Source organism: Neoarius graeffei, chromosome 6 (genome assembly GCF_027579695.1).
Source record: "Neoarius graeffei isolate fNeoGra1 chromosome 6, fNeoGra1.pri, whole genome shotgun sequence".
Classification (NCBI taxonomy): Eukaryota; Metazoa; Chordata; class Actinopteri; order Siluriformes; family Ariidae; genus Neoarius; species Neoarius graeffei.
Window position 1 is genome coordinate 96,091,209 of NC_083574.1, and position 16,063 is coordinate 96,107,271.

Below are 16,063 nucleotides of genomic sequence, written 5' to 3' on the forward strand. Positions count from 1 at the left end.
ATAAAGAGCCACTTTTCATAGAAGACATTCCATCAGAAGTTCAAGCGAGCTTATCGGCAAGTTCGGGTTTCTTTTCTCCAACGGAGCCATGATTCTTTGCAAGGGGTTTTTTTTGTTGTGGTTTTTGGGTTTTTTTAGTCTGTACTTTTAATAGCTGTCAGGCTGCTGAAGTCAGGCACGGAGTTTGTAAACTTGCTATCTTTTTAGCGGTGCATAGAAGCTCAATGCCGGCTTCTCAAATATTTCAACGACCCCGGCAGTTAGGAAACCTGATCCTCAGTTTGATACAGAATTAATTCCGAAACCCATCCCGCTTTATTTGCTGTAATTTAACTCCACCGGGGGTAAAAATATGAGCAGCCAGCGGCTCTGGAGGAATCAGAGCTTGGCACAGAGGCAGGCAAGTTGCAGCTCTCTCAAACCATCAGGCACAGAAGCCTGTTGTTTTTGCAGTGTGCTGACCAGAAGCTGGGTTTTTGGTTTTTTTAAAAGGGGGGTGGGGTGTTTTTAAAGGCTCTGGATATGTTCTTGCAAAATTGCAAAGGTGCAGTTAAAGCAGGACGGAGGTCTGCCTGTGGAGTGTTTTACAGAAAGGAGGGGGCACTTAGTGGGTGTTTGTGCCTGCTCATAACGGTCGCCTCCGAGAAACTCAAAGCCGGAATTTGTTTCAGCTCCTTAAAGAGAACGACCACCGGGGAGTTTGTCACACGGTGAAGCGCTATAGGCTGTGCAGTGCTTCTCCGTGCAGCACATTTGACCTGTGCTGGCCATTAGTATTGGAAGAAGCTCAAGAGGAATGCATCTTGTCACTGGAGCTATTTTGGCTATGTACAACCATTAATGATCGTAATCGCAGCGTGAGATACAGAACAGTTGCGTTGCCGCTTATCGTCGTCTTCTATTTCTTTCTTTTGTTTATCTACAATTTTTTTTTCGCCATGCCTGTTTGGGATTAGGAGGTCAGGCTGAATGGCACGCCGTCTGCGCCTGCATTTTGCCACAAAGAGAAGCAACACAGACCCTTTATCTGAAAGCTGCAGCCATGAGTTGGACGACGGGCTTGGGACACCTGCTCGGAGTCCTGCAGAACCTCTGACTTGCCCCAACTCATTTCATATGAAGGTGACTCCAGGGCAGCTGGCTCTCGGTCTGCCACCTCTGTCACCAGACTATGGCAGCCTGCAACGCCATACTACTGTATTTGTACCAAAGGTGAACAGCAGTGGTGGGAACAGGAAGAGCACGCTGCAGATTTCCTTGCAGTCTTCCAGCAGGCAGAATTTGGATACAGAAGGTTGCAGTGTTGGGGGAGAGGAAACAGACCCCGGGGTTTGTGACAGCAGTGTTGGAGGCATCTCCGATGGAGGATCGTGTAGCAGCAGCGCGGCTAGTGATGTTGGCTACTGCAGCAGCAACAGCATTTTCGACTCGGATATCGCTGAGCGCAAGATGTCCTATGATAAAGGTGCATGCCGTCGGAGGACCAAGGTTCCCTTGCGTCGCTGCTCCTCGTTGGTCATTTTCCCACATAGTCCCTGTACCACACCGCCAGCATCACCGGTCAGTCCCGTGGCAACTCCTCTGCTTCCCCCGTCTACCCGAGGACCCTTTCAGACCTCGCACCAACTGCAGCTGTCTGCAACAGATGCATCACCGGACGAGCCCAAGGTCTCCGTCGCTTCAGCTGTGAATGGTGTGAGACTTTCCAAGAGCAGCGCTCAGCCCACTGAGGTTCGGGATGCCAGGCCCATCTTGCATTTTAGTGTTTCAACAGACTCCACAATAAGATCTGAACAACCAGAAAGGCACTCCAGTGTCCTTGTGCACTCTGCAAACCAGCCCCCGCTTCCACCTGGGAAAGGAAATGCAGCCAGAACTGTGGTCAACATCGACTGCTCTAAATCCACGGAAAAGTCAGAGGAAGCCAATGCTAAACTTGGGAGCCGTAATCTGAAGCTGTGCCGTAGCACCTCAGCCTGCATGCTTCCCACAGGGAAGTTATTGACGGAGAAGAGACACCACACGTGTCCGACTATCGGCAAATCGAACGCGTTTCAGGAAATCTGTTTCCACCGAGGCTTGCAGAGGAGCATTTCCCTCGAGGTGCCCTTCTTAAACACTGGGATATCATGTCATATGTCCAACACAAAACCACTCAGCTGCATGAATGGAGCGGCACATGTGCATATACACGTGTCTCGGGGGAATGGCGTGAAAGCGCCCAACTCGCCAAAGGACACCAGTGCCAGTGATAAAAAGGAACAGACTCGTACCAACTCTGGGGTAAGCATTCTGATCCTCCAGGGATCTCGGTTGAGGGGGGAAAAAGGTAACGGACGAGGATAGTGAGTTTTTGTTTGCTGTTAATGTGGGGTAGGTGGTTGAAAAGCGCCATCATAAGCTAACTATTAGATTTCAAAACCTAACCCAAAACTTCAAGGTCTGCTAGGAAGGATAGTCGTGATGGTAATTTAACCCCTTAAACTAATCCGCATGGCAGATTATTCTGGAAGTTATTAATTTACTGAAGTGAAGTTAATATGTAAATCTGAACCCTTCAGTGCGTCCTGGGTTCCATGGGTCCAGCAAAAACAGCAGCTGATTCTTATTTTTAGGATTTGTTACTTATGAGATGGTTTATCTTTGCAAGACGAGATCATTTATTGTCGTCTTTTTTAAAGTGCATTACTTGTAGATGGGTGTATTTGAGGTAAGGGATAATGTCTTGGTATAATGCCTTTTATACAAATACAGAATTTGCTCATTTCCAAGTCAAGGTCTTGTAGAGAACTCGTTACAAGGATTCGCTTGCCTAAAAATCACCACTTGAACGAGCTTGTATGGGGGTGCGTGTGTGGCCGATTGTTCAGATTTCAGTCCATACAGTATGATCATGCTGTTGCTCGTGACTCGTGTTTACTCCATCTCTCTCGGCTCCGGAGCTGAGCTTTCTGGGAAGTAATTCACCCAACTGACACGTTTGGTGAAACCCTCAGTGTTCAAAACAAATTCAAGGTTGTTCTGTGTTTGTAGACACAAACCTTGTTTGCATGAGTGTGTGGGTGGGTGTCTACAAATATGGTAAAGGGAGGGCAGGGGGTTCCTCCATTTTTATTATTCTATTAGCACTATGAGAAATCATTTTAACTGTTTACTTTGCAGCTAATAATAGCAGATAGCTGATAGGGCCTCCGGCGGGAGGATAAATATGGAGCTGCCTGTCTCCAGATTGTCTGGCCTCAGCACTGAAATGCTCAGTGCCAGCGACTCAGATCATGTCGTTAAATTTGAGAGGAGTGCACATGGCTCGGAGTCAGCTGCTGGGGTTCGGGAGGGGTGGGGATAGAGACGGACGAGGTATTTCCAGTCGCTAATACATCTCTATTATTAATAATAGCGGGCTTTTTCTGTCCATGACTCCTTGTAGAACAGTTAAACGCACATTTAAATATATATTGCGTGGATTCGTACCGCATGCACACATTCTGCAATCTAGAAGTATTTTGCAGGTTGTCTTGTGTAGTTCAGCGGTTCCCAACCGGTGGCTCTGAGATGGTTGGTGAGCTTCATCAGGAACTCGAGCTTTTATTTAATTAATTCAATTTATTGATTTCATTTAGGTTTGAAGAACCTTGGATTATGTCTATGATTATGACTCTTAGTGTGAATGGTTGTCTATGTGTCAGCCCTGTGATGACCTGGCGACTTGTCCAGGGTGTACCCCGCCTTTCGCCCGTAGTCAGCTGGGATGGGCTCCAGCTTGCCTGCGACCCTGTAGAACAGGATAAAGCGGCTACAGATAATGAGATGAGATTATGACTCTTACAGTCAGAAATAGATTTACGTAATCAGTTTATCATGTGGAGCAGCACGGTGGTGTAGTGGTTAGCGCTGTCGCCTCACAGCAAGAAGGTTCCAGGTTCGAGCCCCGTGGCCGGCGAGGGCCTTTCTGTGCGGAGTTTGCATGTTCTCCCCGTGTCCGCATGGGTTTCTTCCGGTTTCCCCCACAGTCCAAAGACATGCAGGTTAGGCTAATTGGTGGCTCGAAATTGACCGTAGGTGTGAATGGTTGTTCGTCTCCGTGTGTCAGCCCTGCGATGATCTGGCGACTTGTCCAGGGTGTACCCCGCCTCTCACCCATAGTCAACTGGGAAAGGCTCCAGTTGACTTGCCCGCGACCCTGTACAGGATAAGCGGTTACGGATAATGGATGGATGTTTATCATGTGGTTTGTTATAGTAACTCGGTAGATTTTCAAAGCATTGGCTTCATAATGAAAGGAACAGCACACAGATATTTCTTTTATCAGAGGACAGAAGTGATGGCTACAGTTATAGCCACAAAGTGAAACTGTTTAAGCGTAATCACTTAAAATTTCCCACTGTAGTCTTTTTTTTTTTTTGGCTTGTTTTAAACGATGTAAGGAATCCGAACAGTCCGTGTTGCGCCGTTATAGGAAAATCGACAACTGGATGGGGTGATGAAGTGGAGTTACTGACTTTTTTTTTTTAAATGATCCTGAATTTAACTTTTTTGATGTTTACTTTCTTTTATACCATGGTAAATTGTGACGTATCAGAATCAGAAAAAGCTTTACTGCCAAGTAATTGTTGCACCTACAAGGAATTTGCCTCGGAGTTAAGGCGCTAAATAAATAAATACTAAATAAAGACGGTCTATTCTAATAAAGGAGCTATATAAAATCGGTCTATTCTAAGATATCTTATCTCATCATCTCTACCCGCTTTATCCTTCTACAGGGTCGCAGGCAAGCTGGAGCCTATCCCAGCTGACTACGGGCGAAAGGCGGGGTACACCCTGGACAAGTCGCCAGGTCATCACAGGGCTGACACATAGACACAGACAACCATCCACACTCACATTCACACCTACGGTCAATTTAGAGTCACCAGTTAACCTAACCTGCATGTCTTTGGACGAAACTGGAGCACCCGGAGGAAACCCACGCGGACAACATGCAAACTCCGCACAGAAAGGCCCTCGCCGGCCACGGGGCTCGAACCCAGGACCTTCTTGCTGTGAGGCGACAGGGCTAACCACTACACCACCGTGCCGCCTATTCTAAGATATTAAGAAATAAAAACTAAATAAATAATATAAAATAAATAAGCAACTGTGTAAATCAGGTAAACAATAGGATAAAATAAATGTGCAAATCAGGTAAGCAACTGGGGGGGGCGCAGAGTAAATGGGGTCACTGGTCTTGTTTATTGAGGTGAGGTGGGGTGGGGCTGGGGGTAGAGAGTGGGCCAGGAGTCTGAGGTATGGTACTGGTTGGGTGGGGGTCACTAGTGCAACATTGACACTGTGACGCTTTTTCTCCATTTACGTTTACGACTTAAGGTGGCACATCGAAGGAAAAAGTTAGTTCATGTTGTCAGTTACGTTATAGCAGCGATAAACAGTCATTCCCTCATCACTTTTTTTTTTCCTCTCTCTCGCTCGAAGTTAATAAGACAAACAAACACAGATTGTCACGTTACCAAGAAACCACAACGCGTTAACTGACCGTTGCAAAGCACTGGCACTGGAGACTCATTCCATAAATGTTTATTTAACGTCTCCTTGTATTACAAAATTCACCATATCAATGATTACACTTTTTTTTTTGACCTTCTGACCAGTCAGGTTTGAGAATTGGTATAATAATATTATTTTAACGCTTGGGTATGGGCTGCCGTGCATGATGGGAATATTACCATCGTGTTTTAGCCGTCTCGGATTTAACCTTAAGTCGCTGTATTTGACGTTTCGGTTTTATTTGCTCGAACACACAGACTGTTAATCCTCTGCTGATCCTTGGAAAGAAATTAGAAAGCTTAAAGTACTTTCAGGTCAAGATGTAAAGGGCACATGGTGTTCCTCAGACAAGACCAGCTGGAGGTCAAGGCTTAAAGATTGTATGCAAAGAATGATGTTCACATAAACAGTAGAGTTAAGAGAATGCCTGTGCAGATGACACATTTCAACGCATTAGTGGCTCGAATTATCGCTGATCCACGAACTCCTGGTCTGCACAGAGCCGCCTCGGATCCGCGCTCCAGGGGAAACTCGCTCCACGCTGTCTGGACTTGTACGTTTTGTCTTCAAGGTCACTCCAGGAGTGGAGCGGTGTGTGCACGGCTGGACGCTTTCTGAAAGGCCAACAGCAGTCACTGTGATGTAAATAGGTAGCAGATGTGTGCGCATAAATTTTAACCTCCTCCAAGTTTGTTTTTCTGCTGTCGTCGCTGCGTTGCGCACGATTTTACTTGTCACTCAAGCTGGAAGCAATTCTCTGATGTCTGCCACTGATGGTGGCTGTGAATGAGGGAGCTTTGAATCACGGGATGCCGCTTCGCAGATTTAATAGCGCTCGACGGAAAGAGCACTGTAGACGTGTGTGCATCAAAACACCAGCTGTGCAGCTGACACAGTTTAAACACCGAGTGTGGGATGAAAAGGTCAAACCACACGATTGGGTTTTTTTTTAAAAAGTGACCGATCTGGTAAACGTGACTAAAAGCCTTTTGCGCTCGCTTAGCATTACAAATCATTTTATATTTGATCATTTTGGTATTGCGTTTTGATTTTACAGGAAATAAAATAAAGCAGAATGTAATGCCAGCGTGATAAAACTGTAAATATTTTACAGTCCGTATATTTTTCTTTTATATAAAAAAATACACAAGGACTGTTTAGTGAGCGAGAGGGGGGATATAATCTAAGGGGAGACCTAAATTTTAAAAAAACCAAAGGTTCGAACAAATATGAAAAGCATGTGCGTATCGAGCTGTGGGGTGACTTTATGGTACAGACTGGAGACAGAAATAAAACAAAGTGCAAATATAAATCTGTTTAAAAAAAGGTACAAAAAATATTTTTAAATAAGTATATAGAAGAGGAAGTACACTGAGTGCAGAATTATTAGGCAAGTTGTATTTTTGAGGATTAGTTTTATTATTGAACAACAACTATGTTCTCAATCAACCAAAAGGTCTCATAAATATCAAAGCTGAATATGTATGGAAGTTAGAGTGGGGTGTTTTTAGTTTTGGCCATTTTAGGAGAATATGTATGTGTTCAGGTAACTTTCACTGTGCAGAATTATTAGGCAACTTAATAAAAACCAAATATGTAGCCATTTCACTTATTTATTTTCACCAGGTACACTGATATGACAACTCCAGATTTGCAAATAAACATATCTGACATTCAAACACAAAACAAAAACAAATCAGTGACCAATATAGCCGCCCTTCTTCATGAGGACACTCAAAAGCCTTCCATCCATAGATTCTGTCAATTTCTTTATCTGTTCACGACCAACGTTGTGTGCAGCAGCAACCACGGCCTCCCAGACGCTGTTCAGAGAGGTGTACTCTTTTCCCTCTTTGTAGACCTCACGTTTTATAATGGACCACAGGTTCTCTATGGGGTTTAGGTCAGGTGAACAAGGGGGCCATGTCATTATTTTTTTCACCTTTCAGACCTTTACTGGCTAGCCACGCAGTGGAGTATTTGGACGCATGAGATGGAGCACTATCCTGCATGAAAATCATGTTCTTCTTGAAAGATGCTGACTTTTTCCTATACCACTGCTTGAAGGTTTCTTCCAGGAACTGGCAGTAGGTCTGGGAGTTGAGTTTGAGTCCATCCTCAACTCGAAAAGGTCCAACAAGCTCGTCTTTGATGATACCAGCCCATAGCAGTACTCCACCTCCACCTTGCTGGCGTCCGAGTCGGAGTGGAGCTCTGTGCCCATTACTGATCCAGCCACAGGCCCATCCATCTGGCCCATCAAGAGTCACTCTCATCTCATCAGACCACAGCACCTTAGAAAAATCAGTCTTAAGATATTTCTTGGCCCAGTCTTGACGTTTTATCTTGTGTGCCTTACTCAGTGGTGGTCGTTTTTCAGCCTTCCTTACCTTGGCCATGTCCCTCAGTATTGCACACCTTGTACTCTTTGACAGTCCAGGAATGTTGCAACTCTGGAATATGGCAGAACTGGATGCTAATGGCTGCTTGTTAGCTTCACGCTTGATTTTCCGCAGATCATGTGCAGTTATTTTGCGCCTTTTTTTCCCCCACACGCTTCTTTCGACCCTGTTGACTATTTGCAATGAAACGCTTGATTGTTCGGTGATCACGTTTCAACATCTTCGCAATTTCAAGAGTGCTGCATCCGTCTGCAAGACATCTCACAATTTTATACTTTTCAAAGTCTGTCAGATCTCTCTTCTGACCCATTTTGCCAGAGGAAAAGAGGTTGCCTAATAATTATGCACACCTGATATAGGGTGTTGATGTCATTAGACCACACCCCCTCTCATTACACAGATGCACAGCACCTGATATACTTAATTGGTAGTAGGCTTTCAAGCCTAAACAGCTTGGAGTGGGACAACATGCATTAAAAGGATGTTGTGGTCAAAATACTCACTTGCCTAATAATTCTGCACTCAGTGTATGTTAACGGAGGATGATGAGGGATAAATAGAATAGGGTTAATTGTTATATTAGAACTAACTTAGTATATGGTATATATGGTATATATTTATTTATGGGGATAGTTTATATATTCATATTTACAGGGATAGGTATGTAGTATATATTTTTATTTTTGTAATTAAATATTTATATAGATATTTATGAAGTGTATATATGGTATGTAGTATATATTTTTATTTTTGTAATTAAATATTTATATAGATATTTATGAAGTGTATATACGGTATGTAGTATATATTTATTTTTGTAATTATATAGATATTCATGAAGTGTATATATGGTATATATTTTTATAGGTGTATTAATGTAGTTTGGATTTCGGGGTAGTTAAAAAGGGGTGGGAAATTAAAAAAGTATTGTACTTCTTCCCACTCCTTTTTCGAACAATGTGCGGTGTTTTGTAATGTCTTAGCTCTTTATGTTTTATTTATTTTTTGTTAATTTCTCGTTTTCTTTCTTTTGTATGTACAAATAGTTACATACATTTTTTTTTATATATGTTCGAAATAAAAATAAATTCATTCATTCATTCATTCATTCATATATTCACCATGAATTCAGGGTGTGGCTTATATGATTGACAAGCTGCCAGTATGGATTGTCTCTCTGATGCAAACAATCCGAGAAAGAACTAAAGCTTACCTCTGCCGAGAGCGCACTGGTCTCGGTTCGATTGCAGCGAGAAAGTGATTCAACTCTGAATCGACTCACCTGCGATAAGTGAATCAGTCATGCCGTGCGTTTTTGGGTTGCAGCGTTGTTTTTAGCTCATTCGGCCGCGGGTCAGGCTGGATGAGTTTATGCGATCACGCGTTGTTCATTGTCGTCGTCATCATCGTCCGTCCACAATTTACGTAAATTGCTATTCCTCCTACAGGATTGATCAGATTTCAATCAAACTCGCATACGATGTTCCCCAGGTGGGTGTGCATAAAAGTCGTCAAGACGGTGGCGCCGTCTGTCATATTTACGATCTTATGGGCGTCTTGGCCGGTATGAGCTCCAGCCTCATTGAGGCCATTTTTGCAGGTGTGAGATGCGAAACCGAGCCGAAGGACAGAGCTGTAGTACTGTAGAAATGCCACAAGCCGAAGGAGAAAACGCTTGATTTGAAACGTAATGTATTTTAAAAACAAGTCGTTGATTGAGCGGGTGCTTGGTGTATTCTGCGCTCAACTCTATTTATTTATTTATTTATCCCCTGCTGGCCAAAAGGCCTGAAGGGGGATTATGTCGTGGCGATGTCACTTCGTCCATCTATCCGTCCCGGGAAGGGTGCTCACCTTCTGAAATCAAGTCCTCTCTCAATTTTTGGAGGAATTTCATGAAATTTGACAGGATTCTTCGCTATACGTCGGTAATACGCAGATTGCAACTTCATTCAATTCAGTCACATTTTACCAGTTACGGCCTTTGATTACCAAACTTGTACTTTGACAATTTCATGAGGGTGTACGAGGGTAAGTCAAAAAGTTCTAAGACAAATGGAAAAAAAAAAATCTTTCTTTATGAAAATAGCAAAGCTATTTCTCGACATATCCTCCATTTAAGTCTAAACACTCCTGCAAGCGATGTTTCCATCGGAGAATTCCTTCTTTGTATTCCTTTTGAAATTATAACATCTGTCTTAGAACTTTTTGACTTGCTCTCGTATTAATCACTTCTAGCATAGATATAGTTGCTAGTGGCGAATATTGTGCTCTCCGAGCACTCTTGGGGTTTTGATGTTTGGGAACTTTTTGTTTAATTCTATCCATCCATCCATCCATCATCTGTAGCCGCTTATCCTGTGCAGGGTCGCGGGCAAGCTGGAGCCTATCCCAGCTGACTATAGAGAGCGTGCACGTGACGTCACGAGGTCACGTGATATTTGTTTCTCTGCTATCTTGGATGGCAAGGCCGCGCATAGAACTTAGACGAACCCGTTCTAATTATCAAGTGTGTGGGAGTAGATCTTTCGAGAATGGTTATATCTTGTTCAGCATTTGGTTGTAGGAAGCATCCTATATCAAAAAAAATTAGTGCTGTCAAGCGATTCAAATATTTAATCGTGATTAATGTCGCGACTGTCATAGTTAACTCGCGATTAATCGCAATTTAATCGCACATTTTTGTCACATGAAAAACCATTGTAATTCTCTTATCAGCATAAAAATGTGAATGGGCTTGCTTTGTGCCAATGTTTTTTTTTTATTGCAAAGCATAACACGTCTTGACACAGCCACTGCAAAGTGAAACCTAAGCCGAGCACCGGGGCTAGCAAGAGAACCATGAGTGAAGTGATCTACTGCTTGAGTTAGTCTACAACTCTAATCAGAGAGATAGGTTACACAGTGACGGTAGGCTTGACATGCTTGATTATAATATAAAGTACACTATTATATTAAGTTTAAGTTGTTCGTTGATAAATATTGCATTGAATCTGATCTTTACTGTTTCAGCTCACTTAACACATTTTGTACTTTTACACTTTCTGCCTGTTGATGCGTCACGCTGTCCAATCAGAGGCGGCCAAATTTGCAAATTACAGGAAGGATTTCTGGGATAGCATTGAGTTTACAGTTCAGAGGGATCTGGCTTCTTTAGACGCTGTCTTCTTAAAACTGAATAAATATTTAAAAAGAGCCAAATGAGCCAGTCTTTTGAACGGCTCTTTTCAAAGAACGGATCACAAAGATGCGGATCCCATCAAAGAGCCATAAATCCCATCTCTACTAGCGCGCCCTGCCCGCACTGATTCTTTGGGGGGGAGGAGGGCAGAGGACTCTGGCTGTGCGGGGCGTGGCATTACAGTCTAGCTGCTATCGTTTTTCTAAGCAAAGTCTCTGTTCCAAGTTCCTGGCAGTTTCAAAAGCTTATGAAAAACCTACATCATGTCACAGAGAGTTAATCTCGCGATAAAAAAATTATCGCCGTTAAAATTGAGTCAAGTTAACGCGTTAATAACGCGACATTTTTGACAGCACTAAAAAAAATATAACTGGTTTTCACATGGACGTGTAATATTAATGTTCTTAATAAAATATGTATACAAATGCATAACTTGCTTATAAAGTTCTTCCTATCAGATTGTGTAAAGTACTGAAAAAGAATATGTATTTTATTTTAGGCACATAGAGGTGCAAGAAAATATTTTTTTAATTTGTTTGAATATAGAAGCTGGACATATCTGTGACCCCTATACATTTATATCTGATATTGAATAATAATTCTGCACAGATAAAGATAGTCGTGATTTGTGATATTTTTTAAACATACATATTTACAACCCTGTCATTATCTGGAACTGAGTTTAGATTTCGAACATTCTTACGATAAAACGTCCTGCATAGTCTCTTTATGATAAACGTCTTAATGCCACTTACCCGTGAGGTTATCAAGTAGACATTCTTCTTCGGAACCTTCCAGAGGTATAGTTGGGATGTCCATCCCGCAACAAAATATTTATAAGCTTCCAGGCTCTTGTAAGCTTTGAGGGCTTTGCCAGTGTAACACGATTCACGATTAACAAGAAAATTGTAAATGTCGTGGTAGGCCAGATCGGGCAAATCGCCGGCACCGCAGCTCCGAATTTCCCTGAACAAGGATTGCGGCAAGTTGTACGGATCTGCAATCCCCAACCTGGAACACTTTTCCACGTAACGCTGCCTCACGTCACCTTCAAGATGCTGAACAAACTTAGACAAGTAATCGCGCGATGTAGATGGGGTATTTTCCGAATTTTCTTGGAGATTACTCCCTGGATCCATTACGCTCGCGCAAGGTAAACAATCCTGAAGCTGTCCAATATGCCGGAGTAAACACAGATGGGTCACGTGACTGCACATCCTCTATAGGTGAGAGGTGGGGTACACCCTGGACAAGTCGCCAGGTCATCGCAGCGCTGACGCATAGAGACAAACAACCGTTCACACACCTTCACGTTCACACCTACGGTCAATTTAGAGTCACCAGTTAACCTAACCTGCATGTCTTTGGACTGTGGGGGAAACCGGAGCACCCGGAGGAAACCCACGCGGACACGGGGAGAACATGCAAACTCCACACAGAAAGGCCCTCGCCGGCTGCTGGGCTCAAACCCAGAACCTCCTTGCTGTGAGGTGACAGTGCTAACCGCTACACCACCAACCAACCCAACTAACAAGCATCAATTAACAGTCAGTGCGTTTACATGCACATCCAAATCGAGCTACTGTCGGTAATCGAGCTAAGGGTCCCAGCAGGGGTGCCAGAGAAATCCAATCCTACATGCACACAAGGAAATCGAGCTATTGTGTGAGGTACATTGTGCACCCGAGCCACAGGTAGCGCTACACACCCCATCGTGTTGGTACACTTCCGGTTGTCATCATGAAGAAGAGCTATTCAAGAGTATAAACAAAGTTATCAGTTCCGTGTTCACAAGAAGAGCGACGACGAGGACCGCAACATCAAGCTGAATGAGCATGAACTCTATCTCCTCATTGCTCCAGAAGTGCACGTTTCTACTACTGTTGTCATGCCGACCGAGGCTGTTGTGTTTCCTGCTTGTGGTCTCGTCACTCATCACTTCCGGAAGGGGCAGTGCTGAAGTAAGTAGCTCGATTACATAGCTCGATAGGGTTTACATGCACTAAGTAGCTCGGCTACAATCGCATAATCTAGGTCGCGTAGCTCGATTACGAGAAATCCAGTTCGGTTCGATTTCAGCTGAGCTAAGGTGTTTCCATGGCATTTAGAACTTCGATTTCAGTCGAGCTACGGCAGAAATTTGATTTTCTCTATGTGCATGTAAACGCACCGACTGATTCAGATTCAGTGAACAAACTAACTTTCACTGGCTCTTTTTTTTTATAAAGAAATAAACTCAGACTAGCATACTTTATAAAGAAATAAACAAACACAGACTAGCATACTTTATAAAGAAATAAACAAATGTAGACTAGCGTGCTTTATAAAGAAATAAACAAATGTAGACTAGCGTGCTTTATAAAGAAATAAACAAACACAGACTAGCGTACTTTATAAAGAAATAAACAAATGTAGACTAGCATGCTTTATAAAGAAATAAACAAACAGACTAGCGTACTTTATAAAGAAATAAACAAACACAGACTAGCGTACTTTATAAAGAAATAAACAAACACAGACTAGCGTACTTTATAAAGAAATAAACAAATGTAGACTAGCGTGCTTTATAAAGAAATAAACAAACACAGACTAGCGTACTTTATAAAGAAATAAACAAACTCAGACTAGCATACTTTATAAAGAAATAAACAAACTCAGACTAGCGTACTTTATAAAGAAATAAACAAACAGACTAGCGTACTTTATAAAGAAATAAACAAACTCAGACTAGCGTACTTTATAAAGAAATAAACAAACAGACTAGCGTACTTTATAAAGAAATAAACAAATGTAGACTAGCATGCTTTATAAAGAAATAAACAAACAGACTAGCGTACTTTATAAAGAAATAAACAAACAGACTAGCGTACTTTATAAAGAAATAAACAAACAGACTAGCGTACTTTATAAAGAAATAAACAAACAGACTAGCGTACTTTATAAAGAAAACAAACTCAGACTAGCGTACTTTATAAAGAAATAAACAAACAGACTAGCGTACTTTATAAAGAAATAAACAAACACAGACTAGCGTACTTTATAAAGAAATAAACAAACTCAGACTAGCGTACTTTATAAAGAAATAAACAAACTCAGACTAGCGTGCTTTATAAAGAATTAAGCAAACTCAGACTAGCGTACTTTATAAAGAAATAAACAAACTCAGACTAGCGTACTTTATAAAGAAATAAACAAACTCAGACTAGCGTACTTTATAAAGAAATAAACAAACTCAGACTAGCATACTTTATAAAGAAATAAACAAACTCAGACTAGCGTACTTTATAAAGAAATAAACAAACTCAGACTAGCGTACTTTATAAAGAAATAAACAAACTCAGACTAGCGTACTTTATAAAGAAATAAACAAACTCAGACTAGCGTACTTTATAAAGAAATAAACAAACAGACTAGCGTACTTTATAAAGAAATAAACAAACAGACTAGCGTACTTTATAAAGAAATAAACAAACTCAGACTAGCGTACTTTATAAAGAAATAAACAAACTCAGACTAGCGTACTTTATAAAGAAATAAACAAACACAGACTAGCGTACTTTATAAAGAAATAAACAAACTCAGACTAGCGTACTTTATAAAGAAATAAACAAACTCAGACTAGCATACTTTATAAAGAAATAAACAAACAGACTAGCGTACTTTATAAAGAAATAAACAAACTCAGACTAGCGTACTTTATAAAGAAATAAACAAACTCAGACTAGCGTACTTTATAAAGAAATAAACAAACTCAGACTAGCGTGCTTTATAAAGAATTAAGCAAACTCAGACTAGCGTACTTTATAAAGAATTAAGCAAACTCAGACTAGCATACTTTATAAAGAAATAAACAAACAGACTAGCGTACTTTATAAAGAAATAAACAAACTCAGACTAGCGTACTTTATAAAGAAATAAACAAACTCAGACTAGCGTACTTTATAAAGAAATAAACAAACAGACTAGCGTACTTTATAAAGAAATAAACAAACTCAGACTAGCGTACTTTATAAAGAAATAAACAAACTCAGACTAGCGTACTTTATAAAGAAATAAACAAACTCAGACTAGCGTACTTTATAAAGAAATAAACAAACAGACTAGCGTACTTTATAAAGAAATAAACAAACTCAGACTAGCGTACTTTATAAAGAAATAAACAAACAGACTAGCATACTTTATAAAGAAATAAACAAATGTAGATTAGCATGCTTTATAAAGAAATAAACAAACAGACTAGCGTACTTTATAAAGAAATAAACAAATGTAGACTAGCGTACTTTATGAAGAAATAAACAAACTCAGACTAGCATACTTTATAAAGAAATAAACAAACACAGACTAGCGTACTTTATAAAGAAATAAACAAACAGACTAGCGTACTTTATAAAGAAATAAACAAACTCAGACTAGCGTACTTTATAAAGAAATAAACAAACAGACTAGCGTACTTTATAAAGAAATAAACAAACACAGACTAGCGTACTTTATAAAGAAATGAACAAACTCAGACTAGCGTACTTTATAAAGAAATAAACAAACTCAGACTAGCGTACTTTATAAAGAAATAAACAAACTCAGACTAGCGTACTTTATAAAGAAATAAACAAACACAGACTAGCGTACTTTATAAAGAAATAAACAAACACAGACTAGCGTACTTTATAAAGAAATAAACAGACTAGCGTACTTTATAAAGAAATAAACAAACTCAGACTAGCGTACTTTATAAAGAAATAAACAAACTCAGACTAGCGTACTTTATAAAGAAATAAACAAACAGACTAGCGTACTTTATAAAGAAATAAACAAACTCAGACTAGCGTACTTTATAAAGAAATAAACAGACTAGCATACTTTATAAAGAAATAAACAAATGTAGACTAGCATGCTTTATAAAGAAATAAACAAACAGACTAGCATACTTTATAAAGAAATA

At 40.8% G+C, this 16,063-nt stretch overlaps 1 protein-coding gene across 4 annotated transcripts in view; it reads left to right on the plus strand.

Annotated features, from left to right (window-relative positions):
• nedd4a (NEDD4 E3 ubiquitin protein ligase a) overlaps positions 1-16,063 on the plus strand; it is a 145,624-nt gene that overhangs the window by 66,128 nt on the left and 63,433 nt on the right. For 2 of the 4 annotated variants that reach the window (XM_060924201.1, XM_060924202.1), the window contains exon 1: positions 698-2,283. The exons of the other annotated variants lie outside the window; for them this stretch is intronic. In XM_060924201.1, coding sequence (XP_060780184.1) covers positions 970-2,283 — 1,314 coding nt within the window. In that variant the 5' untranslated portion in view covers positions 698-969. Of the gene's footprint in view, positions 1-697; positions 2,284-16,063 lie in introns of those variants that run through there. 4 annotated transcript variants of the gene reach the window in all.